The sequence below is a fragment of the Garra rufa genome, chromosome 8 (assembly GCF_049309525.1).
Source record: "Garra rufa chromosome 8, GarRuf1.0, whole genome shotgun sequence".
NCBI lineage: Eukaryota > Metazoa > Chordata > Actinopteri > Cypriniformes > Cyprinidae > Garra > Garra rufa.
Window position 1 is genome coordinate 29,342,040 of NC_133368.1, and position 27,166 is coordinate 29,369,205.

General features: G+C 35.0%; 1 protein-coding gene across 5 annotated transcripts; it reads left to right on the plus strand.

Moving 5' to 3' along the window:
• Positions 1 to 1,272: 1,272 nt before the first annotated feature.
• mcf2lb (mcf.2 cell line derived transforming sequence-like b) lies at positions 1,273 to 25,812 on the plus strand. Of its 5 annotated transcripts, none has more exons than XM_073845521.1 (30): positions 1,273 to 1,500; positions 7,073 to 7,156; positions 10,480 to 10,594; positions 10,746 to 10,836; positions 11,379 to 11,492; positions 11,565 to 11,681; positions 12,575 to 12,724; positions 12,826 to 12,950; positions 14,006 to 14,120; positions 14,212 to 14,331; positions 14,480 to 14,671; positions 14,862 to 15,053; positions 16,156 to 16,300; positions 16,516 to 16,580; positions 16,731 to 16,810; positions 16,940 to 17,006; positions 18,095 to 18,210; positions 18,391 to 18,460; positions 18,549 to 18,641; positions 19,217 to 19,309; positions 20,386 to 20,511; positions 20,606 to 20,827; positions 21,307 to 21,399; positions 21,884 to 21,962; positions 22,078 to 22,135; positions 23,211 to 23,332; positions 23,414 to 23,479; positions 23,720 to 23,815; positions 24,356 to 24,465; positions 24,937 to 25,812. In XM_073845521.1, exons 1-30 carry the CDS (start codon positions 1,419 to 1,421, stop codon positions 25,012 to 25,014), a joined length of 3,276 nt encoding a protein of 1,091 aa, XP_073701622.1. In that variant the 5' UTR covers positions 1,273 to 1,418; the 3' UTR covers positions 25,015 to 25,812. The 5 variants fall into 5 exon arrangements, with proteins under 5 accessions (XP_073701622.1, XP_073701624.1, XP_073701623.1 ...); XM_073845523.1 differs by having other exon boundaries at positions 23,720 to 23,794; XM_073845522.1 differs by having other exon boundaries at positions 23,726 to 23,815.
• Positions 25,813 to 27,166: the final 1,354 nt, after the last annotated feature.

A 27,166-nucleotide genomic window follows, 5' to 3' on the forward strand; every position in this document is an offset into this window, starting at 1 on the left:
TTTAAATGGTAAAAAATATTATAAAATGTTATTGTTTTTGGTGAGCAGAAGGGATTTCTTAAAAAAAAAACATTAAAAACCTTACTGTTCAAAAACTTTTGACTGGTAGTTTATACTGTATATTTTCTAAACTGATACTGTTAAAAAACTTTTATACCAATGGTAACACTTACAATAAGGTGTCATTTGTAAACATTAGTTAATGTATTAACTAGCATGAAGAACAATACATTATTACACTATTTATTCATCTTTGTTAATGTTGGTTAATACAAATACAGTTGTTCATTGTACATTCATGTTAGTTTACAATGCATTAACTAATGTTAAAGGGGCTATATGTAACTTTCTGAAATTTAAACTCGCGACTGACACCTGTGGCCAAAAAACGGAACTGCTCTTCCTTTCTGCTCGCTCTCGCAGCGCGCGCTCGTACGTACACACTTCACAAGTCATCCGCTGCAAAGAAGTCAACATTATGTTTACAGAGGTAAGAACAGTCAAATACATATATTGTTTGAGAAACTAAGTTTGTTTGCAATATATATGACTAGCGGTGGTGGCAGAGTGATCTGAAACGTTTAACATGAACGCGCTTGACGTCACATCCGCAGACAGAGCGCGAAAAATCCGACCCGACAGAAAATAGGAAAAATAGGATACAGGCTTATAGGTGCACCCATTGTGAGCTGACAAGGTGACAGTATGCTCATCAAGAGATGTTTGAGTCATAAATGGTCAAATAAAAAGGCTATTGTTACGTTTATTTTGGGGGAAAAGTTACAAATAGCCCCTTTAACAAACACAACTTGTGATTTTAGTAATGCATTAGTAAATGCTAAAATTAACAATTACTAAAATGAATAAATGCTGTAGAAGTTTGATTCATTCTTAGCTCATGATAACTAATGTAGTTAACTAATTAGCCTTATTGTATAGTGTTACCATATCAATTAGATATATCAGTTAAGTTTGTCTGTATAATCTTTCTCTCTTATAATACTGTGTTCCATCTGTTGTTATACTGAAACCTTTTCATCACTGACTCCTAAATGTTCTGTTCAATGTGTGAGAAACGTTTTGTTTTATATAGTAAGAAAATCAATCACAAGTCAGTAACTTCTTTTTTTCAATCCTGTCCCCTTGTATCCAGGTGTGCTGTGCTGTAATAGCAGAAACAGTCCTGGTGGTGGCGCCAAAGTCCTAACTGGAGCAGCATGTCATGTCATTCTATGCACATGCGTGAGAGGGTCACTGGGTATATTCTTAGACTGACTATGTAGGTGTCATCGGAGAGCCCCTCCCCCATCTCTTTCTATGTGATGCTGATGCTGAATTACCCATCACTGAAGGGCAGAGGGTGATATTCCTTCCCATAACGTCCACTGTATCCGTCCTCCTTCCCTCTGGAGTGAAGGATGGCGATGATCTGGATGCAGACAGAGAAGACGGTCGTGCAAGAGCTACAGCGCAGATTGAGCAATGTCGCTCACAGCATTGGTAAGGACGGTAAATGAGCATCTATGTTTGTCACTCAGCATGCAATTATTAAAGAGGTGCTTGGTTCTGTTTAATGTCAGTAGCTTCAATAATGCTTTTCAGTAGTAAAGATTATTCAGATTTCGAATGAGTACATAATTTTATATTTGACCACAAATTTTGGTCACTTCAAGGGCAAAGTATCAGCCAAATTATAGCCGAGTTGATATTTAGAACAATAGCATTTTGTTTGTGCAATATTGTTTTATTTAAACATCATCACTGTAAAGCCTGACATATGAAATAATAGTCAGATTTTAGGCAAAATGTAAAAGAAAATCTCAAAAAGTTTGCATACACTACCAGTCAAAAGTTGTGGAACAGTAATATTTTTTATGTTTTTTTTTTAAAGAAGACTTTTGGTCATCAAGCCTGCATTTATTTGATCCAAAGTACAGCAAGGACAGTACGATTTTGAAATGTTTTTAATATATTTTTTAATTTGAATACATTTTAAAATGTAATTTATTCCTGTGATTTCAAAGCTGCTCAAAAAACATTTATTATTATTATTATGTTGAAAACAGCTGAGTATATATTTTTCAGGTTTCTTTGATGAATAGAAAAAGTTCAGAGGAACAGCATTTATCTGAAATAGGAATCTTTGGGAATAATATAATAATATTAATAAATGTTTCTTGAACAGCAAATTAGCATATTAGAATGATTTCTGAAGGATCATGTGACACTGAAGACTCAAATTTAGCTGTTGTTACAGGAATAAATTTCAAATAAATTAAAAAAAATACATTCAAATAGAAAGCAATTATTTTAAATAGTATAAATATTTCACAATATTACTGCTTTTGCTGTATTTTGAATTAAATAAATGCGGGCTTGCTGAGCAGAAGAGAATTCTTTAAAAAATAAAAAATCTTACTGTTCAAAAACTTTTAACTGGTAGTATATGTTTTATATTTTGTATCATATTTGATACATCAGGCTTTTATGGCCCATATAGTATGATATAGTGAGAAATATTTATTTATTTATTTATTTTCAGAGGTCCAAATTGAGCACAAATTTGGTTGCGGTTTGGTGATTTTATTGTTATTTAGCCAAAAAGTAAGATGACATTCTGATAGTTTGTAATGTGAGATCTTTATAACAGTATAGCAGACTTTGAATATATAAATATTAAATAAATTCATAATGTATATAATGCATTAAAATGAGATATGTCCAAAAATGCCAGGTACTCCATAAATGTTCCCTTTAAATATTAATAGCAATATAAACATCAACATTCATTTAACATTTACTTTTTAAAAATAAGTAATGATTTCACAGCAAAAATACATGTGTACTAAAATCTGAATATGGACATTTTCAACAATTATACTAAAAGACATTTTACTTGCTAACTATGAACCAGAGTATGAACTATCAATCAGACGACAGAAGGCATGTAGCAGATTGTGTGCAACATATTTTTCATCAGTTTTGATTATGGTGATAACCTAGAGGCCTTAAAATGTATCAGATAGGATAGAGATAAATCTTTTAACAGTGGAACAATACTGTGAAAAATATTTCTGAATGACATACAAAACTGCCCTGACTAAGTAAGTCTGTGCTAAGTGTACTTTTGTACTTGCCCTAATTTTCAAAAGCTTAAAGGCTGAAAGAGATTTCCTGAAAACCCTCCTGTGAAATTCATGCTGGGGGTGACTTGACCAAAATGTGTGTGTGTTTGGCAGAGTTACTGCTGAGTACAAAAACAGATACCATAAAACACAGTTTTCCACAGCAGCAGAACAGCTTTCTGCAGTAGTTAGTACACTGGCTTAAGATAAGTACGTATGTTTAACTACTAGCTGTTCTGAATTGGAGTTTAGTGGTTAAAGCTGTAACAATGGCAGTCAGTTATTTGAGTTTAGCACCGTGTAGTATCGTAAAGCATAACTGAAGGAACAGGGTGAGGTCAGGTATCAGACGACAATAAGGGGGAAAGTTATGCTGAGGAAATTCAGGAAAAGGCATCCAAAACAAGACGATGATCGTGGACAGCTTCCTCTGGTCCCGCTGGTACAAGAACAGAGTGAGTGAAAGCATGCTAACACTGTCAAAAATGTAGCACTTTATGTTCAAAAAGTCTTTAGATAATTGTAATACTGTTCCAAATATTTAATATTATTTAATATTTGGGCAAAAAAAGCCTCTTGTGCTGTCCAAAGCAGCATTTATCTGATAAAAAAAATAGTAAAATTAGTAATATTATGAAATATTATTATCGTTTAAAATGACTGTTTTTATTTTAATATTTTTTAAAATGTATTTTATTCCTTTGGTAGCAAAGCTAATTTTTTAGCATGACTACTCCAGTCTTCAGTGTCACATGATCCTTCAGAAATTATTTTAATATACTGATTTGGTGCTTAAGAAAAAAAATCTTATTATTATCAATGCTAAAAACAGTTGTGCTGCTTAATATTTTTGTGGAAACCATAATATGTTTTTTTTTTTTTAGGATTCTTTAATGAATATTAAACAAATCAAAGTAAAATAATGTATTTGTTTTTTAGTCATTTATTTTAGAGGTTATTAATCTTTTGTAACTTCATAAATGTTTCAGTTTAACATGTCCTTGCTAATTAATTTAATTAGAAAAATCTGACTGACCCCAAATCATGAAGAAAAATCTTTTCTTATTAATTTTTTTTCTTTTTTTTCTTTTACACTTTTTATTGTCTTAAAACTTTAAAGTAATATTTTGAATCTCAAAATGTTTTAGAATTTTGAATTTTGAAAATAAGATTTTGAATTTGATTTTCACAATATCCTGAATCTTTTTTTATCCCAATATACATTATGTGCGAGAAGAATTTTAATATTGTGTACTAAATACTAATACATTATTATCAGTGATAGGTAGGCTGTAATAGTTATTGAGAGATCCATGGTTTTTTAGAGTCATGTATTGTGACATGGATTACCAGTCAAAAGTTTTTGAACAGTAAGATTTTTAATGGTTTTTAAAGAACATCCCTTCTGCTCACAAAGGCTGCATTTATTTGATCCAAAACACAGCAAATACAGTACATTTTTTTTTTTACAATTTTTTGTTTTCTATTTGAATATATTTTAAAATGTAATTTATTCCTATGATTTCAAAGCTTGATTTCAAACCTTATGATTTCAGCTCATTACTCCAGTCACATGATCCTTTAGAAATGATTCTAATATTCGGATTTGCTGCTCAAAAACCATTTATCATTATTATTATTATTATTATTATGTTGAAAACAGCTGAGTAGAATTTTTCCAGGTTTTTTGATGAATAGAAAGTTTAAAAGAACAGCATTTATCTGAAATAGAAATCTTTTGTAACATTCTAAATGTCTTATTTATCACTTTTGATAAATTTAAAGCATCCTCACTAAGTATTAATTTCTATAATTCCGTCCCCCCACCCTGAAAATTATACTGACTCCAAGCTTTTGAAAGGTATAGTGTATAAAATATATTCAATTAAAAAGCAGTTATTTATAGTAAAAATATTTCACAATATTACCACTTTTTCTGTATTTTATTAAATCAAATAAATTCAGGCTTGGTGAGCAGAAGAGATTTCTTTAAAAAACATAAAATTCTTACTGTTCAAAAACTTTTGACTGGTAGTGTGTATGTGCTTATAGTTTTATTTTCATCTGAACCTTAGTTTGACTATTTTTGCCCAAAGGTAAAGTGTGTATTTACATTTCTATGTGTATCTGCAAGAGAGAAAGGGGGAGCTAGAGAGATTTACCAGGCTAAAAAGACTGTTTTCTTCTTTTAAATGTTATCTATTGGTTTGAATGGCTTCTGAGTGACTTGGTCTGAATTCAGCTCTTATCTTTCCCTCCTCAGCAAGATCAGATCGCACTCAGATTCCTCTTATACCAGAGAGAAACCAACCAAACACACACACACACAGGGTTTCATTCATCCACCAATTTGATGGGGGAAGGGGCTCCTGGGGGGTGGCCGACTCTTTTTGGGGTGATTGTGCCGACACAGACAGACATAGAGAGAGTGGAAACAAAGGAAGTACAGTTCTTTACAGTCAGTGATCCATCACTGTTATCAGTTATAGAAATGTAGCAGGTGAAGAGAAGCTGTGTATGTGCGTCAGGGGACCAGTCCGTTCCAGGAAGTCAGTGTGAAGGTTGGAAATTAGGAGAGAGAGAGAGAGAGAGAGATACAGATAGAGAGAGAGAGAAACAGGAAGTCATTAACTGGTGCACCTGTCTCAGGTAGCTCATTCTCATATCGCTGCTTATGGTTACAAGACGACCAGGGGGTTAGTAAGATATTAGACAACAAGTGGAAGAGGAATCAGAAAAACAGAGGGATGGATGTACAGAACGGAGGGAAAACGGTGTGCATTCCTCTAGCAGAGGTTGAGAAATATTACCGCTTTTCCAGACATTGCCACTGGATCCAAAGTAAGTGGGGACTTTTGTATTTTTTATTTTTATTTAATACTATTTATTAATTTTTATATATTATTTTATTTAAAAAATGTGAACTATTTTAAATAATTTAATGATACTTATACTCCATTTGCACTTGTTTTTTCACTTTATTCTGCTAAACTAAATATAACTGATTAGAATTGAGAGCTGGTGAGAATGATGGTGGATGCATTATTTAATTGTAATAGTTAAAAACTAATAAATAAAATGTCAGTGGGTTGGAGGTGGGGGAGCACATCGCAGAACAGGTGAGCGCTACCATAAAAGTCATTTGAAATGTGACAGATGACGTTCTGTCCAATGTGTGTGAACATCCTAAGGGTGTGAATCTGACTCCAGTGGGACAACACGCTTTTTTAGAAGAACAAAAGAAGCCAATGGATATATTCTCCCTCTTTTCAGGTGTCTTTTGTCATTCACTTTGAAGTACCGCTTATAATATCTGATTAGTGTGTAGGTTAAAAATACAGTTCTTAATCTTGCCGTTAAAAAAAGTCTGGAGGCTATAATATAATATATAATATATATATATATATATATATATATATATATATATATATATATATATATATATATAGAAGGGGTGGGTCTGCATTAAGATTATTAGTTGTATCACTTTATGGCTCTGTATCCAGGGGTGGTTTTGGTTGAGATAGATCAAGAGTAGGAAATCACCTATTCTTTTCTTTCTAAACATGTCTGTTGCTATTGACCAGAGCATGGGAATGGCTTTGGGCAAGATTTGCCTCCCTCAGATGGTAACATACACCAGCCAAAGACACAATACACTCAAGACAGCCAGTAATATATTTGTGTGTAGGGTCTTCTTACCTCTTCACCTGTGGTTTATTTCATCTTATGGTCAAGTAACAACAATAAGTGTTGTTTTTTCGCTTTCTTATTTGCTGTTGTGCAAAAGATTTGCAAAAGAGTATTAAGCTTAAGAGTAACTGGAGGATCATTGTATTATGCAGGTTACACTGAGAACTTAAACACTTCTGTTATTCTATAAAGTGTAATGTTATAAATATGGCTGTTTATGTGATGTTAGTGTGTCTTTTGTTTGTTTGTTTCAGATGAGATCATGCAGAAGGAGTCTAGTCCGCTATTAGCAGCTGATATCGTCACTGAGCTCAAAAAACAGTTTGCGTTCCTGTCAGGTAAATATTCTTTACATTACATTTGCATTTCTTTCTTCATCCTTAAAGGAGTAGTTCACTTTCAAAACAAAAAATGTACAGATAATGTACTCACCCCCTTGTCATCCAAGATGTTCATGTCTTTCTTTCTTCAGTCGTAAGGAAATTATGTTTTTTGAGAAAAACATTTCAGGATTTCTCTCCATATAATGGACTTCTATGAGTTTGAACTTTCAAAATGCAGCTTCAAATGGCTCTAAACGATCCCAGCCAAGGAAAGAAGGATCTTATCTAGCAAAACGACCGGTTATTTTCTAAAAATATTTTTAATGTATATACTTTTTAACCTCAAATGCTCGTCTTGTCTAGCTCTGTGTGTAGAGATTATAAATTGTAAATTATAAATTGTAAATGTTTTTTGAAAATAACTGATCATTTCGATCATTATCTGTAAATTTTTATTCTGAAAGTGAACTACTCCTTTAAAACTGAAATATTATCCATTGACCAATATTATTACTTCAGAGGGTGTTTTCACACTTGGTCCACTTAAAGAGATATGAGTTTAATTTTTAAATGATTAAATTATGTCTCTTATTGAAATATGTAGTAGAAAACCCATGAAATATTGACATTATTTAAAAAATCCACAACATTTTATACATATTTTGGACTATGGGAGGCGACATTATTTTGCTGATGTCAAATGGTTGCACTCGGTGAGCTACTGGCACTACCTGTTGCTATTTTTACTGCAACAAAACTTGGAAAATAAAATACTGATACAATGACCACAGCTACTGAAACAGCATAGGTTTTAAACCAAGTGCCGTACCATAGATGTTTCCCCACAAAGAGTCTAAACGCCCGGATATATAAATATCTAAATTCACACTGAGAAAGTCCTTCAGTGGCTGCAGCGTCATGACAAGCGTTGCCATGTTTGAATCCTACTAGGATGGCATCTAGCATTTCTTGACTCTCCTGTTTGTAAGCTCTTTCAGTAGCTGTGCTCTACTAAAAGCCTCAAAGGCATTAGGTCGAAGGTGGAAAAGATGCAGACTTTAGGAAGTTTTATTCATCCACAGGCATCTTCCCATTCTTTTCTCCTCTTCTTATCGCTAGGAAAGCTGTAGAAAGACTTACACCGCTTCTGAAAACTGTGCAATATGGAATCATATCAGTATTTTATTTTCCCTAGTTGTGTATTTATGGTAAAAATGCAACCATTTCACATCATCAAAATAATGGTGCACCCCATAGTCCAAAATATGTATAAAATTATGTCGATTTTTTTTTAAATAACGTAAATCTTTAATGGGTTTTCTACTACAAATTTGAGTAGGACACATAATTTATGTTATATTAAGCCATACAAGTCTTATTAGCCTGGGTTTCCTTTAATTTTGTCAATGGAGGCTTTTGCTTACACTTCTTAATTCTTGAACATATTTCCTAAAAAAGACCCCAGTAATCATACTCATATATGTCTTCATTAGAGTTTTGGATCAAATCTCAGCAAGGTCTCAAACTGCTCTGCTCCAATATCAATTTTTCAGAAACTAAATATGACCCTGGACCATGAAACCAGTCTTAAAGTGGCATTTTGTTTAATTAAGCTGAAATAAATAGGCTTTCCATTAATGTATGGTTTGTTAGGATAGGACAATAGTTGGCCGAGACTATTTGAAAATCTAGAATCTGAGGGTGTTAAAAAAATCTAAATGTTGAGAAAATTGTCTTTAAAGTTGTCCAAATAATGTTCTTCTGAGCAATGCATATTACTAATCAAAAATTAAGTTTTCATATATTATATGGTATATATGGTAGGAAATTCACAAAATATCTTCATGGAACATGATCTTTACTTAATATACTAATGAGTTTTGGCATAAAAGAATAAGCAATCATTTTGACCCATACAATGTATTTTTGGCTATTGCTACAAATATACCTGTGCTACTTAAGACTGGTTTTGTGGTCTAGGGTCACAAATAATAAAAACTATGCCAAGAGGAATTTTAATCACATTTCTATTATATTGTACTAAAACACTTGTCTTTCCTTCATCTCTAAAATGTAATGTAAAATATATTGCAAAATATATTCTTCAAAAAGAGCCCAAAAAGGTGCATTTATGTAACATGTAACAGGTTACAAACACTAGTGTGCATGAACATGAAAGAGTGTACTGTACTTGTGAATGTGATTTGTTAGTCAAAATTCCGCTATCACAATTTCCTGCTTCTGAACATGTAGGTCTATGAAAAATAAAAAGGAAGGGAAAGGGAAAGGAAAAAAACTTGTCACATATGGGCATGTACACTGTAGCTTCAAGCTATTCATCTGAATATGTGTTGCTTTGATGACAGGTTGTTACCGTTAATCTGAACAGAGTAAACGATGCTTGCACAATCTCTGTCCTGTTGTCATGGAGACAGGGAGAAGAAGGCATGACTTGCCAAATTTATATTTTTGTCACATGGGGATCTTCACCCAGTGGCTTTCTCTCTTTCTCTCTTCATTCCATCATCACCGTCTCACCACCACAAAAACATCACCTTGTATTTTCATCCTGATTTAAAGGAGTGAACAGATATGAAGAATGGAGTGACATTTTCGAATGTCACTCTATACATTGGTATAATCATAGTTTCTGTCCTGAGGGAATGCTGACAACACTAATATGTCTTACTCTCTCTCTGCCTTCATTTTAGGCACTGCAGAGGTTATGGTTATATTTATTAGTGTGACTTTTTGAGGGGAGGAGCACTCGCTATATTAGAACAATTATTTTTCAACCACTTTTCTAAGCTGTAAAATGGTTAAATAAGACCCTAGAAACCAGGATATCATAGAGACTTGCTCTCTTTTATTACAATATTGCTCTGTTATGGTATTTCTGACCTAATGCAACCTTGGTGATCATTTGAGACTGCTTTCAAAAACATTCAAGACTCAAAAGCTTTCAACAGCAGTGTAGCTACAAGCTAAATGCACATGTCAGTGGTGCCACAAGCCTATTTCTTGACACTAGCTCCCAAACTAATGATGATAACACTAACAAACTGATCTGAGATAATGTTGTTTGGCTGTCACAGCGCTCTCAAACAATTGTTGTTCAGTAACATTAGCACACAATACGAAGACTATGACACAGCATAAAGGTGGTGTGAGCAGGTTTTCATTGGCTTGCCTGTGTGCTAATTTAAGATCTCTGATGCATGCCAACACAGAAGAAAGCATTGATTCTGGTATTTATTGCCCCCTGCTGTTTGCCTGTTGAACAGATCAGAGGAGTAGGTTTTTCCTCTTTGATTTTTTCATATTTATGTCTGTTTTAGGGGGAAGAGGACAGGATGGAAGCCCTATCATTATCTTTCCAGAGTTCCCTTCATTTTGTGAAATTGGAGACCAAGAGTTTCGTAATGTTCTTACCTACCTGACAAGTATTCCCAGGTAAATACACACATTAGCACATATGTTTGAATATCATACATGCTGAGTCTGACAGCAGTAACACGTGTGTGTGTGTGTGTGTGTGTGTGTGTGTGTGTGTGTGTGTGTGTGTGTGTGTGTGTGTGTGTGTGTGTGTGTGTGTCTTCTCCAGTCTGAGTGCAGCAGGTGTGGGCTTCATCGTAGTGATTGACAGACGTAGAGATCGATGGACGTGTTTAAAGGGAACATTACTACGCATCTCGGTGAGTCTGACTTCAGTATGAGGACACACAAATGCTCTTTTTGAAGGCGTAGTTAATCCAAAAGTAAAAATTAGCTGAAAATGTACTCCTACATTGGAACAGATTTGGGGAAGTTTAGCATATCAACTGCTCACCAATGTATCCTCTGCTGTAAATGGGTGCCGTCAGAATGAGAGTCCAAACAGCTTAGAAAAACATCACAATAATCTACCAGTAATCCATCAGTTAACATCTTGTGAAGGAAAATACTGCATGTTTGTAATAAATCTATCATTAAGACGTTTTAACGTCAAACCATTGTTTCCGGCTTCAATATAAGTCTGCTATCCCTAATATTGTTTTCTTCAGTGAAAAAGTCATTTTGTGTAAATCAGGAGAGAAAACAGTCCAAAACTGATTTTTTTTGTGGTAAACTATTCCTTCAAGAGTCTTTTTGCAGATATTTTTACACACATATGGATAGGTTTTGTCTATAATATATATAAAAAATCTCTTTAATATATTTAATATGAATTTGAGTGCTTTTTTATGTTTGTATGTAGGGCTGGTTTCCTGCTAATCTTCGTCTTGTTCTGGTGTTGAGACCCAGTGCTATCCTGCAGAGAACATTGTCTGATGTGTTCTTCAAACTCCACAAAGATGACTTTAAAGTACCGGTAAGTAACCTAAATGCGTTACGTTGGTGAGTGTTGTGTCATTGTAAATAATGAGGCCTGTGTGTATTATAGGTTATAATGCTAAGCTCACTGGCTGATCTGCACTCTTATATTGAGCGGAGTCAACTGACTCAAGAACTGGGTGGCTCTCAATACTACTGCCACAAGACCTGGATCTCTCATCGCACAGTAAGAACAAATACACACCTTAAAGGTGACATATCATGAAAATCTGTCTTTTCCCATGTTTAAGTGCTATGATCAGGTCCCTGGTGGATCTACCATCCCAGAAAACATGAAAAAAGAACAACCCAGTAATATTTTTAGTAAACCTTTCACTGCAAGCTTGTGAAAAAATTAGCTGCTTAGATATCACTCCCCCTGAGATGTAGAAAGGGGATCTTATTATAATAATACCGCCCCTTAATCTGCACGTTTCCACCCACGGCGCCGCTATTGTGTTTTTGCAAGCGACAACGGTATACCAGTTCTAACGCCATGGCCAAAGTTCAAGGAAAGCATGCTAACTGTTCGGTCGCTGGCTGCACAGATGAGCACAGAACACTATTTAGAGTCCCAGCCTCAGAGGAGACAAGAGAGCAGTGGATTTATTTACTGTATATTACACTGCTGGAACATAGATCAAATCTAAACATGCAATTTCTTTCCCAGCTGTTTACCTTCACAGACATAACAGACTGTTTTTGTAACTCATGTGTGTTTTTAACATAAACTTGTGTGTATTTGACAATTTAAGCGCAATAAGATATAAAAGAGAACTTAGTTTAGTACTCACATGCCGTATGACAGCCGTGCACATGCTTCAGATGTGTGCGCTTAGAAATCACTATATCAGAAGTTTAAACTGATATGGCTTTAAAACATGATTTCAGTGCGATAGACAGGATAATCAAAACCAAACAGATGTTTTTTTAGCAAAGTATCTGAGGTGCGAGTTGTGAAGTTTTAATTAGAAAAAAGATTGAGTGCACATTCAAAAACCTCATTGCATATACAAAATAAAACAAGTTAAACCAGTAAATTACATCAAATGTCAAATGATCATTTCCTTGTGTTGGTAGGATCTTGAAAGCTTTGCTGGTTTAGTGAAGAGGATGGCTGAGAGACTTCAAGTGTTCGGCAGGGAGCTGGCAGAGACAGAGCTCCCTAACAACCTCCTAACAGCCAGCAATCTGCTCAAAGCACAAACCAGCAGAAAAGACAGTTTCAAAGTATTTGTAAAAACTATTATTAAAGCACTCAATATGTGCCACCTCACACATTCATTTTGGTGCTAACAAAACTATTCTTCATTTCATTGTTTTTTCTTTAGGAAGAGATGACAGGAGCTCTAAGCCAAGGACGGAAACTCTTGGAGAACATCAGGGAACCGGTCCGCAGAGATCCAGACAGCAGTCTAAACCCTGATCAACTGGAGAACCTTGCTACAGTACACAGGTAAGTCTGTGAGTCTTTCCTAGTAGGAATCCTCTCAGTTCCCGCTAGAAGTTTCTTTGCAGTGTTTCCTTATCTTGGGATGGTTTGGAGAATAGTTGCAAACATAATGGGCAGGTATTATTACATTGGCAGAGTGGTTAGCCAATCTTGTGAGGTTATTGCCTCCTCTCATGCCTGCATGCTTATTCATTTTTAATTTTTGTTTAAATTTTTGTTCCCATACATATATTTATATATATTCCTATACAGCCTTAATTTTACATGCCTTAACAAATTTACATACCTCTTGCAGAATCTGCAAAATGTTAATTATTTTACCAAAATAAGAGGGATAATACAAAATGCATGTTATATTTTATTTAGTACTGACCTGAATAAGATATTTCACATAAAAAAGATCTACATATAGTCCACAAGAGAAAATAATAGTTTATAAAAATGACCCTGTTCAAAAGTTGACATACGCTTGATTCTTAATACTGTGTTGTTACCTTTTTTTTAGTGATAGTTGTTCATGAGTCCCTTGTTTGTCCTGAACAGTTGAACTGCCGGCTGTTTCTCAGAAAAACACACAAAGACACACATTAAGAACTGAGGGGTGAAAACTTTTAAACAGAATGAAGATTTTTCTTATTTTGCCTAAATATGATATTTATTTTATTTAGTACTGCCCTTCAGAAGCTACAGAACATACTTAATGTTTCCCAGAGGACAAAATGTTAAATTTAACCTGATCTTCAAATTCAAAAAGTTTTGGCTTTTAATGCATCGTGTTTCCTTCTGAAGCATCAGTGAGCATTTGAACCGTCTTTAATAGTTTTGTAATTTTGGGAAAATAATTACAATTTTGCAGATTCTGCAAGGTGTATGTAAACTTTTGACTTCAACTGTAAGTTTTTGTTTATTTTATTTCAAATAAAGTTGTAATATCTACAATTACAATTCTGTTTACACACTATTTCATCTCATTTTATAATATTTGTTTTGTTTAATGTATGTACTCTCAATTATTTCTTGTTAATTTATTTTTCTCTTTGTTCCCTGCCAACTTGCAGGCTGTTATCCCAGTTAAATGAGAGCTCTACAGCATTTGATGAGTTCTGGATTCAGCATCAAAATAAACTGGATCTATGTTTGAAACGCTGCCAGTTTGAGCACAATTTTCAACAGGTTTTGCATTTATACTGCTTATACAGCTTATTATTATTATTGCTAAACATTAAATTCAATTAGAATATTTGCACTCTGCTTTTATTTGTAGTTGCGAACAGAGCTGGAGCAGGCAACAGATACGCTGAATGCTTTCTCGGAAGCTGGAATAAGCCCTGCCCAAACAGAACACCTCCTTCAAGAACTGACAAATCACGAGAAGAAAGCCTGTGTGAGTCTCCGTCCCCTGAATAATGCTTACAGTCACAAGCGTGCATCCACACACCTATTTTCCTGAGTGTGTCAGTCTATTATTTATATGAATGCTTCCAATAACCCGTGTACCTCCTCTCTTGTTAACACACTTCCTTTCTCTGCAGGAAGTACTGGACAGAGTAAGGTCTGTGGTTGCCGAGGGCCAATATTTGATTGACAGCTCTCAGAATGTTGATGAGAGTGTTGCAGTAAAATGCAGTGAGCTACAGAGAGTGAGAGAGAATCTCACCCAAGAGCTCAAAGACAAGAGGACCATGCTGACACAGGCTATGGAGCTACATAGAAGATTAGAAATGGTGAGCAGAAATACATTCTGCTAACCACACCACCCATTCTAGTGACGGTGCTTAAAGTCCTCACTTTCACATAGTTAAACAGTTATATGCAAATTTTCAACAAACACAGACAGACATGCATACCACATTTTACCATAAATACTGTGTATGCAAATCAGTTTTTAGCTTGTTTCCTTCTGTTTGCTTTTAGGTGTGTAAATGGTGTGATGATGGGATTTACATGCTAGCGTCACAGCCACTTGACAAGTGCCAGTCACAGGAGGGGGCGGAGTCTGCGCTGTCAGAGCTGGAGTGTTACCTGGAGACAGCCAATGAGAAACAGCAGTGGGAGATCAGCACAGTTTGGCTCGAGTATGAGAACATACTGAACAATGAGCTCAGGGTATGACAATATGAAATCATAACAATGCCTGCAATTCACTTATAATTCAGATTTAAGTCCAGTTTTTTTAAAAATGTTTTGTTTTTTAACTAATTATAAAAAAACATTCTCTTTTATATACACCTTCTCACAAACTTGATTCTGATTGATCAACCTCTGTACATGTGGTTTAAAAAAGTGTAATGTGTATAATGTGTTGCACTCCCAGTCAAAAGTTTTTGAACAGTAAAATTTGTAATGTTTTTTAAAGAAGTCTCTTCTGCACACCAAGCCTGCATTTATTCAAAATACAGCAAAAGCAGTAATATTGTGAAATATTTTACTATTTTAAATCACTGCTTTCTATTTGAATATATTTTAAAATGTAGTTTATTCCTGTGATCAAAGCTACATTTTATTACTCCAGTCTTCAGTGTCATAAGATCCATCAGAAATCATGCTGATTTGCTGCTCAAAAAACATTTATTATTATTATCATCAATATTTAATTTTTTTTTATATTTAAGATCGGCATTTATCTGAAATAAAACACTTTTGTAACATTATACACTATGCCATTCAAAAGTTTGGAGCTTGGAGTTTTTCTTTTTTTTGGGGGGGGGGGGGATTATTAAATTAAAATCTAATATAAAATTATTATTTTTATTCATCAAGGATGCTGTAAATTGGTCAAAAGACATTTATAAAGTTCTATTTCAGATAAATGCTGTTCTTCTGAACTTTTTATTCATCAAAGAAACCTGAAAGAATTTCTACTCAGCTATTTTAAACATAACAATAATACATGTTTCTTGAGCAGCAAATCAGAATATTAGAATGATTTCTGAAAGATCGTGTGACACTGAAGACTGGAGTAATGATGCAAAAAATTCAGCTTTCAAATCACAGGAATAAATTACATTTTTAAAATTATTTAAATAAAAACAGTTGTTTTAAATAGTAAAAATATTTCAAAATGTTACTGTTTTTGCTGTACTACGGATCAAATAACTACAGGCTTGGTGATTAGAGGAGACTTTAAAAAACATAAAAAATCTTACTGTTCAAAACTTTTGACTGGTTGTGTATATTGTGTTATATTGTACAATGTGTAATGGCACAGGAGCAGGTGAAGCGTGCATTTGAGAAGAAAGCCTCACTACAGGAGATGTTTGAGAGGAGGAGGGTTAGTCTGAAGAAACTAGCAGCCAAACAAACACGTCCTGTCCAACCTGTGGCCCCACGACCGGAGTCACTCTCATCTCCTGGTATCTATATATCTATCAAATAATCTATCTATCTATCCATCTATCCATCTATCTATCTATCTATCTATCTATCTATCTATCTATCTATCTATCTATCTATCTATCTATCTATCTATCTATCCATCTATCCATCTATCCATCTATCTATCTATCTATCTATCTATCTATCTATCTATCTATCGTGTAAAATGGAGTGGTTAATTTCTCTCTTTCAGCTCACAGGGAGCATGAAAATATCTGTATTAGTGAGGACTCGGACAGCAGGGTGTCCTGTAAACAAGTATGTCTAATTCATCTCCTTTTTTTTAATCATGTTTAATCACTTTCTCTGTATAAGCAAATTATATATACCTCTCTCTATTCTAGCGAACACTGTGCTGTGTAAGTTAAGTGACTTGACTGTTACTCAATAATGAATCCCTTTGTGTAGGTTAACTCTGATCAGGTTGACAGGAGCAGTCGCAATCCTTCTGTGTCTGAAGAGGAGGAAACCCTGGCTGTGCTGCGCAGGTCAGTCCAGGATCAAAGATCAAAGGGGAAAGAGGGGAACACATGTGCCTTACTAGACCCCCTGGAGTGTAGTCATTAACTGAGCTTCATTGTATGTGTGTGTGTGTGTGTGTGTGTGTGTGTTTACAGGCATGTAATGAATGAGTTACTGGAAACAGAGAGAGCATATGTGGAAGAGCTTATGTGTGTTTTGCAGGTGAGTGAATCTGTCAGTTCTTTCATGAATGAAAGTCAACTTCCATCAAAAAAACAGCTTTATTTTATTATGTACACTACCAGTCAAGAATTTTAATGTCTTTTAAGTATATTAATATAAGTATATAGAAGATATAAAAATAACTGTTTTCTATTTGAATATATTTTAAAATGTAATTAATTCCTATGATTTCAAAGCTGAATTTTTAGCATCATTACTCCAGTCACGTGATCCTTCAGAAATCATTCTAATATTCTGATTTGCTGCTTAAAAAAAACACATTTATTATTATTATTATGTTGAAAACAGCTAAGTAGATTTTTTCAGGTTTCTTTGATGAATAGAAAGTTCAGAAGAACAGCATTTATTTGAAATATAAATCTTTTGTAACATTATACATGTCTTTATCATCACTTTTGATCAATTTAGAGCATCAATGCTAAATAAAAGTAATAATTTCTATATTTTTTCCCCCAAAAAATATACGTATACTGACTCCAAGCTTTTGAATGGTATAGTGTATAATTACAAAAAGCATTACTAAAGCTTTTTATTTTAGATAAATGCTGATCTTTGGATTTTTCTGTTCATCAAAGAATCCTGAAAAAAAAGTACTCAACTGTTTTAAATATTTATAATAATAATAAATGTTTCTTGAACAGCAAATCAGCATATTAGAATGATTTCTGAAGGATCATGTGACACTGAAGACTGGAGTAATGATGCTGAAAATGTAGCTTTGATCACAGAAATAAATTACATTTTAAAATATATTCAAATAGAAAACGTCTATTTTAAATAGTAAAATATTTCACAATATTACTGCTTTTGCTGTGTTTTGGATCAAATAAATGCAGGCTTGATGAGCAGAAGAGACTTCTTTAAAAAAACAGTAAAAATCGTACTGTTTAAAGACTTTTGACTGGTAATGTAGGTGGCGTATTCTGAAATATGTAGGCCATGTCCTATACTTTTGTAGCAGTTTTTGGCTTATGAAGACCACTTGGATTTGGGAGGTGGATTTGTGTTGTGAATGTTAGAACAAGTCTACATCAAACACTGCATTAAATGTGTCATGTGGGCTGTAGGGATATGCTGCTGAGATGGACAACCCCTCCATGGCTCCTCTCATCCCTGCTGCCCTGCAGAACAAGAAGGATGTGCTATTTGGGAACATGCAGGAAATTTATAATTTCCACAAAAGGTAAGCGCCATCTAGTGGTCAGTAGTAAAATGCAAAAACCTTCTTGAGTGTAAGGGGGAGCATGCCAGATCTTGCTTTCCCTTTTGAAATTATTTGGAGAGTAATAAAATAAATCAATCAGATTAAATAAACGATTCAAGATTCATTTGAACCCATGCATCTTCTGTCTTGTTCCCTCAGAATATTCCTCAAAGAGCTGGAAACTTACACTGAATGTCCTGAGCTTGTGGGCCGCTGCTTTCTGGACTGGGTGAGTTTTATATAAATAGCAAGAAAACAAAACATGAAGTAAACTATTATAAAAACTTTATTTTTCTTTGGTTATTGTGGTTGTTTAGATGGGGGAGCTGCAGATTTATGAGAAATACTGTCACAACAAGCCTCGTTCTGAGAGCCTCTGGAGGCAGTGCTCAGACTGCGCCTTTTTCCAGGTACACACATGTTCAAAACATTATTCTACCATGCTACTAATAATACATTTGCGATATGTAGTGTATATACTGTGCATATTTACAATGTAATGTAAATTAAATGCCAAGTTCTATCATGAAACTCAACGCAAATTGATGATATTCACAGTGTTAAACTACTTGGCACAAGCTGATTACTTTATATGCAGCCAATGAGCTTGCTGCTTTACATTTAAATGGCTGGTTTTCATTCACTAGAGCATTTCGCAGCATGCTTTGAGAATTGCTCTGAAACTCTCCACCTCCCCAGCTTTACATGTATAGATCTGCTATTGGCTATTATATATGCTGCTTGTGCAGCAGCAGCAGTATGTCTTTGTAGACTTGTAGAGCACATTGTGTAAAATACTGTTTGCCACAAACCAATGTGCTCCACTTCCTTCCTTTGACTTTTAACATCTTTAGTATGCAGTACTCTTTTTTTTAATAATTCTGAAAACACTTACGCACACATATACACTAACCACAATCTGTTGGTGATATCCGGCTGTCTTTGTGACAGAATGCAGTTTACCAAATTGTGTTTGTGCCATCAGGAGTGTCAGAAAAAACTAGAGCACAAACTAGGACTGGACTCATACTTACTGAAGCCTGTGCAGAGGATCACTAAATACCAACTCCTGCTGAAGGTACTGCACTGTGTGTGTGTATGGAGATGTCATAACTGACATCTAAATATGGAATGAATATTAAAATGCATCTTAAATTCAGAATGAAATAAAAATTCATTATATTTTCTAAATATGTGCCATTGATCTTATTTGTATTGATTCATTCCTCCATGTTTAATTTTCATTCAATTTAAATTAAAATGTCATAACTAAATCCTCTGGTGAAAACACAGACATCTCTCTAGTGACTCCAAACATTTAGTCTGCTCAAACCCCCCTCTTTCTTACAATTGACTACAAACTCGCATTCATATATGTGACCCTGGACCCTGGTCAAATTTTTGACATTTTTATACTTACATTAAAACTAAATAAAAAGGTTTACTATTGATGTATGGTTTGTTAGGATAGGACAATATTTTGCCTTTAAAGTTGTCCAAATGAAGTTCTTAGCAATGCATATTACTAATCAAAAATTACGTTTTTATATATTTACAATAGGAAATTTATAAAATATCTTCATGGTTAGATACCCATGCTACTTAAGACTTACAAAACTGAGATATATACATCATATGAAAGCTCAATAAATAAGCTTTCTATTGATGTATAGTTTGTTAGGATAGGGCAATATTTGGCCGAGATACATCTATTTGAAAATCTGGAATCTGAGGGTGCAAAAAAATCAAAATACTGAGAAAATCACCTTTAAAGTTGTCCAAATTAAGTTCTTAACAATGCATATTACTAATCAAAAATTACATTTTGATATATTTATAGTAGGAATTTTACAAAAAATCTTAATGTAACATGATCTTTACTTAATTTCCTAATGATTTTTGACTTAAAAGAAAAATCAATAATTTTGACCCATACAATGTATTTTTGGTTATTGCTACAAATATACCCCAGCGACTTAAGACTGGTTTTGTGGTCCAGGGTCACATATCTGCCTCAGTCCAATCACAAACCAAGTCTGATCTTGGGCAAAGATCTGTCAGTACTTCACTGTGTCAGTTTATTATGACTTTATGGGTCATACAATAGATTGCAATATGCAAACATTAAAATCTTGCAATATGTTTGTGTTTTAGGAGATGATTAAGTACAGTAAAGGCTGTGAGGGCTCAGTGGAGCTGCAGGCAGCTCTTTCCTCCATATTGGGTATCCTGAAGGCTGTGAATGACTCAATGCACCTTATCGCCATCACAGGATATGAGGTAAAACACATATGCACGCTCATCTTACCCGTTACTGTTCATTAACGTTTTTAATTCCAGATCATTCCAAGCAATGATCATTGATTCTATTCAGGGCAACCTTGGAGACCTGGGTCGCCTGCTGATGCAGGGGTCGTTCAGTGTGTGGGCGGAGCATAAGAGAGGCCACGTGAAGGTGATGGAGCTTGCCAGGTTTAAGCCCATGCAGAGACACCTGTTCCTGCACCAGAAAGCTCTGCTCTTCTGCAAGAGACGGGAGGAGAACGGAGAGGGATATGAGAAAGCGCCCTCATATAGCTTCAAGCAGGAGCTCAGCGTAAGTGTGTCTTCAAAATAGAGTGTAATAATACTTAGATAAAGAATTCACAAAATGATGTTGAGCTTGTATTGATAAATCTATGTTCTGTCAAGCATGGCATTTCTTCCATACTAGTTAGCATCTTTAAAAGGTTATTTTCCTGATCTGACATTTTTCTAGCAAATGTGACATTTCATATTTTTAATTTACCCATTTTATCATTAGTCATTAGCTTCAAAAATGTAAAGATTTTATTATCAAGAAGCATACTTTAATACAATATTATAATATTTAAATCTTTTGGTTAAATGCGCTTCAGAAACATTTCCTGTGGAGTCTATAATTAAAATTTGTGGATGTCTAATTTTTATATTTAAATATTTAAATCAGCAATGTCACAAAAAGATACATTTTTGAGTATTTTCATACTGCAAATGTTTATTTTGAAAGAAAAACAGCCTGTTTACTTTTTTTTCTCTCTGCTCTGTCTGTGTTAGATGGCTGCTATTGGAATCACAGAGCATGCTAAAGGGGACAGCAAGAAGTTTGAGATCTGGTCCAGTTCAAGAGATGAGGTCTACACAGTACAGGTGAGCACAAGTGTGTGTGTCTTGAGTTCAAATTTCTATTAAAGGAATAGTTCACCCAAAAATCGAAAATTCAGTCATTACTCACCCTCATGTCATTCCAAACCCATAAGACATTCGTTCATCTTCGGAACACAAATTAAGATATTTTTGATGAAATCCGAGAGCTTTCTGACCCTGCATAGACAGCACTTGCAACTACCAGGTTCAATGCCCAGAAAGGACATTGTTAAAATAGTTCATGTGACATCAGTGGTTCAAACTTAATTTTATGAAGCTAACAAAAAAAGCAAAAATAAAAACGTCATTCAACAATTTCTTCTTTTCCATGTCAGTCTTTAATGTGCATTCACAAAAGTACCACAATGCATGTGTTTTCATTTTTGCTCATTCAAATATCCCTTCAAGGACTGTTACATGTGTTACGTCTGCATTGACCAGATATCTTGGGTTTATATGTGGCTTTGTGATATATGTCATCCTGTAGGCGGCGTCCGAGGAGGTTAAGACCATCTGGGTAACAGAAATCCGAAAACTTCTTACAGGACAGCTGGAGGCCTGCAAAGGTATGGACCTGGTTTTGAGTTGGTTTGTAAAAAAGTAGTTGAGGAGGGTTTACAATATGTAGTTCATTCAAATAAGCAAGTGCAGAATTAACACCAAAATGTTTGTGTTATGTAGAGGCAAGTCAACAGAAGGCACCTGAGCAGTTCGCCTCAGATACCAGCTCAACTAACAGGTATTATTACACGCCATCATATTTACACATACAGTTGTCAAAAATTTTATACACTTTGCAGAATCTGCAAAATGTTAATTATTTTACCAAAATAAGACGGATCATATAAAATGCATTTTATTTTTTATTTAGTACTGACCTGAATAAGATATTTCACATAAAAGACATTTACACATAGTCCACAAGAGAAAAAAATAGTTGAATTTATAAAAATAACCCGTTCAAAAGTTTAAATACACTTGATTCTTAATACTGTGTTGTTACCTGAATGATCCAAAGCTGTTTTTTTGTCAAAGTAATTTTGTTTGTCCTGAACAGTTAAACTGCCCACTGTTATTCAGAAAAATTCTTCAGGTCCCACTTCTTCTTAGTTTTTTTTTTTACCATTTTTTGTGTATTTGAACCCTTTCCAACAATGACTGTATGATTTTGAGAACCATCTTTTCACACTGAGGACAACTGAGGGATCAAATGCAACTATCACAGAAGTTTCAAATGCTCACTGATGCTCCAGAAGAAAAAAACGATGCATTAAGAGCCGGGGAATGAAAACGTTTTGAAGGTTTGAATTTGAAGATCAGGGTAAGTTTAAAATATTTTGTCTTCTTGGGAACATGTAAGTATCTTCTGTAGCTTCTGAAGGGCGGTACTAAAAGAAAAAATATGATACTTAGGCAAAATAAGAAAAATTTACACTTCCTTAATCCATTCAGAAGTTTACACCCCTGGCTTTTAATGCATCAGTTGTCCTCAGTGTGAAAGATGGATCTCAAAATCATACAGTCATTGTAGGAAAGGGTTCAAATACACAAAAAGGATTTTTCTGAAGAACAGAGGGCAGTTTAACTGTTCAGGACAATCAAGGGACTCATGAACAATATATCACAAAAAAAAAAACACAGCTGTGGATCATTCAGTAACAACACACTATTAAGTGTATGTAAACATTTGAACGGGGTCATTTTTATAAATTCATCTATTATTTTCTCTTTTGGACTATATGTAAACATATTTAATGTTAAATATCTTACATATATGAGCTAATTTCATAATATGAAACTCATCACACCTTCAGAAGTGTGAGAAATGAATGCAGCAACCGTAGAAGTGGAGGAGTGGAGAAACCAAAAACAGAAGAGGAAAGAAGCAAAGAACTTGAGAACATTCTAGAGCCCAGAACAACAGGAAGAGCAAAAGGCAAGTCAAAAACTCTTTAGAGCATTTTGATTTGAATTGAACTTACCCATTAACTTATTTCTGTTTCTTTGGTGATTACAGGGTCTTCATTCAGTTTTGAGACAAAACCAAAGCGACAGGACATTCGGAGTGACCCCACACCTCTAGGTGACCTATTTCAACAAACTAAAAGCAAATATACGAGAGTTCAATTGCTGTCTCCTTTTCAAGAGATTAAATATAAATAGAAAATGGGTGATGTTAAAAATAACTAATTCATTATCACCAAGGCACCAAGCTCTCTAAGGGGTAAAAGCATGAGCTGCTCCTTAAAGAAACAGCTCACACAAAAACAGAAATAACTGAGAGGATGCAGAGATGCAGTCTGATTGGTTATTTTCCTCCCAGAAACAGGGCCACACCCTAACATGGGCGGAGTCAGGTGGTTCAGTACATCAAGCCTGTTTCAGAATCGTAGGAGAGGTACACATACTGAGTACACACGTATGTGCACACTCATGCATAATCCACTGAGGTGTTATAGGGGTAGCATGTGTTTGTAGGTTATATGTGTGTCTCATCTGATGCTTTCTGAAAGGTGCTGACCACGTCTTTGTCTTTACAAGATTGTTTCGGGTTAAGCTCTATCGACAGCATCTGTTACACAAAAAATAAGTTTGATATCTCCCTCAGTTTGAGAGAAAACGTCTTTACAATGGAAGTTAATGGAACAGGACATTACAAAGGGTTTCTGCAGTAGTAGAAAGCGGTTTTATTAATTCTTCTGTACAAAATTGTGGGCAAATTGTCCTTTTATTCATGCTGTTGATAGACATAATCTTGTATTGAACCCGGAACGTTTCACTGACACGCATACACGCATGCCCTTTCTGTGCTCAGGGAAATGGTCACTAGTCTGTCTTCTGTCTATCACGGTGAGGTTTCTGTGGTACTTTCTCTGTCATCTCTGCCCTCATTTACGTGTTTCCTTACAATACAATCTATATTTTCTCTCACTTTTTTATTTTCTCCTTTCTGTCTCAGGTTGGACTAAAGGATCTCTTTCACTGGATGCCTCTGTGGAGCATGATGGATACTTTAGTGCAGAGGAGCAGATGACTTCTGACCCAGAAGAGGAGAAGGAAGATAAAATGGTGTGAGACCAAGTTTGTTTTTCACTGTCAGACTTAAAGAGCAGGTTATATGGTATTTTAAAGTGCCCTAATATTGTATTGGAGTCAGGTTTAAACAGGTTTAAATGCAGGTTTAAATCATTTCATAAGCCTCCCTTTCATAAGCTTACTCTGCTCTGATTGGTCAGCTGGCCAAGTCTGTTGTGATTGGTCTTTCCGTGTACAATGCAAGCAAATGGTGCCCACAGCTAAAGTTTAGCTACTAAACTGTAAACACTTCACAAAACAATAATGGTGGTGTTAGCCAAGTGCTAACGTGAGAGACAGTATCTTTATTTATCATGCACTTTTTTGATTAACAACTTTGCAGATGTTTACATTGAAGAATAGCTATGTAATAACTGCAAATAGATATTTTTCGAAAACCAACATGACCTGCTTTTAAAAGCAAAAGTGTGTCATGTTTTAAGCATTTCTTTATGTTTATTTCAGTGTGCAGATGAGCTGCAGTCTGTGAGGATAGAGGAAGAGATCCAGTGTTCTGAAGAAACTGAGGATCCTGAGAAATGAGAGTTGGGTGTGAATGTGTGTACAGCATATACGCTTCATGCATTTCTCTTGAACAGAGGGAAATGAGACGTATGCGTTAACTTTTTGCATACTCTTAAAAATAAAGGTTCCTGGTAGAACCAAAGAGGTTTAGAATACATGGAAGAAAGCTGTCCATTAGCATTCACTTTAATCTGAATGGCAGTGTGATGCCGATGCTTTTTTTGCAGCTAATGCAGCTAATTTGAAATGGCTGACAATGGAGAAGAGATCATAGGCTACTAACCAGCCAAAAACAAAAAGAAAGTGCCAAAAGTAACCATCTAGACCAACGAACATATAATGTAATATCAAGTACGTTTTGTTTCTCCAAAGAGCTCTATACAGTGGAAAATGACTGTTGTTGAGAGAGTTCTTTGCAAGAAGCTGTTTTTTAAGAGTGTAGTCTTAGAATGCCCCGAAGTTTCACAGAGACACCCCAACCAGCTCTTTACACACTCTCTCATAGTGTGCTGTGATACATGTTTCATATCCCTTAAAACTTAGTAGTTATTTCTGTCACAGTAATGATGTCCATACTGGGATATGGCATGTCTTGTTGTCAAGTCCTGTGATCTCCAATGTGAAAGCATGTGACATATCATTGTGTACTGTACAGTGCAGGAAACTAGGACATAAGTGAAAAACAAGCATATCATATATGCAGATGTTGTTTCTCAAAGTGAGTGTGATCACCCTGTGTCATTTGTATGTAAAATGTTTACAAATCAATATTGTTTTATATATATAAATATATGTGCATATAAAAATAAAACCATAGTTGACTAATGTCTTTTGCCTATTTGAATATACATCAGATAATGATTTAAGTGCGATCTTATGTTTACTCCGACCAGCAGTGATGTCATGCACGAAAATTTATTGAGTCTGTCTCTAATGACTGTGGTGAATTATCGTTGTATTGATGCATTTGACGTTATTATTAATAGCATATATCATATAATGTGCGTATTTGATTGCTTTTCAATCAGACTGAAATCCATGCAGGAATAAATAGTCTAGCGATCGTTTTGGTGTGCAAAGACTGACTACAGATTTTATGTCGATGTTGCGAGCGCGGGCATTCTCGATACTTAGAAGAGCTAAACTGGACAGTCTTTCTTGTAACATTGTGCTCTGAGAAATGTATTGATCATTTCAATTTCGAGAACGAACGATAAATCGTAGGCTATAGAAAAGTCTGGTGACAAGACGTCAGTGAACAGCTGACAGGTCATTGTCACAAAAGCGCAGAAGCGGACCAGAGCCTAAAAACATAAATATATTTCACTTAAATCATTAACAGATTAACAAAAGGAAAGGAGAAAAATGTGCTGTGGTTTGATTCATTGTGACATGATCCACGAGCAACCAGCAATGATATGACTAAATTACGAGTTTGAAAAAAAAATGCCGTGATTGCACTGGCGCCTCACGCGCGCACACACACATTTTTGCTAACACTGCAGCATGTTGATTATCAAAATACATTTAAAGAAAAATATAAAGATTACAATTCTTAATATAAATAGTCAATTTAGTGCGAGCTGCGCCTATGGCTGTATCCGAAATCGCCCCCTATACCCTCAAATAGTGCACTATTTGAGGGGACAGCCATTTTAAGTGGTGTTCGAAACCATAGTGAACGTTCCCGAGTGCACTCATTCAATCCCACAATGCACCGCAAAAACGAGTGTACAACCGATGTATGCTCAACAGCTAGAGATAACCCATAATGCACTGTGAGAGTCGCGCGCCGACTGAATTCCCGCGTCTCGCCAGACGATGGCGCCCGCAGCTGAATCATCCATCCATTCGCTTGTCCACTGCATAATACAGCATACAACACGGGTACAAATTCGTTGTAAATTGATTATTAAATTGTTTAACCAGGGTTTATATGTAAACTCCTTGACATAGTTCAAGATAAATCCTTTAATCTAACTACTCGAACTGTCCGTTTTAAATGATTGTTAAACAGTAAGCAATACTATGCAAAAGCGGCAGTCCTTCCGGTGCACTCAGTGTCCGAATTCACTCACTCGTTTTCACTCACTCCTTCAAGTGGACTGAATGAGTGGACTAATGTAGGGAATAGTGAATGAGGGTATAGGGGGCGATTTCGGATACAGCC

Coding starts and splice junctions, on each gene's coding strand:
- mcf2lb (XM_073845521.1), top strand. CDS start 1,419: ATGGCGATGATCTGGATGCAGACAGAGAAGACGGTCGTGCAAGAGCTA. Junction 20,828..21,306: donor GCTTCAAGCAGGAGCTCAGC/GTAAGTGTGTCT, acceptor TGTCTGTGTTAG/ATGGCTGCTATTGGAATCAC. Junction 23,816..24,355: donor TACACATACTGAGTACACAC/GTATGTGCACAC, acceptor TTTCTGTCTCAG/GTTGGACTAAAGGATCTCTT.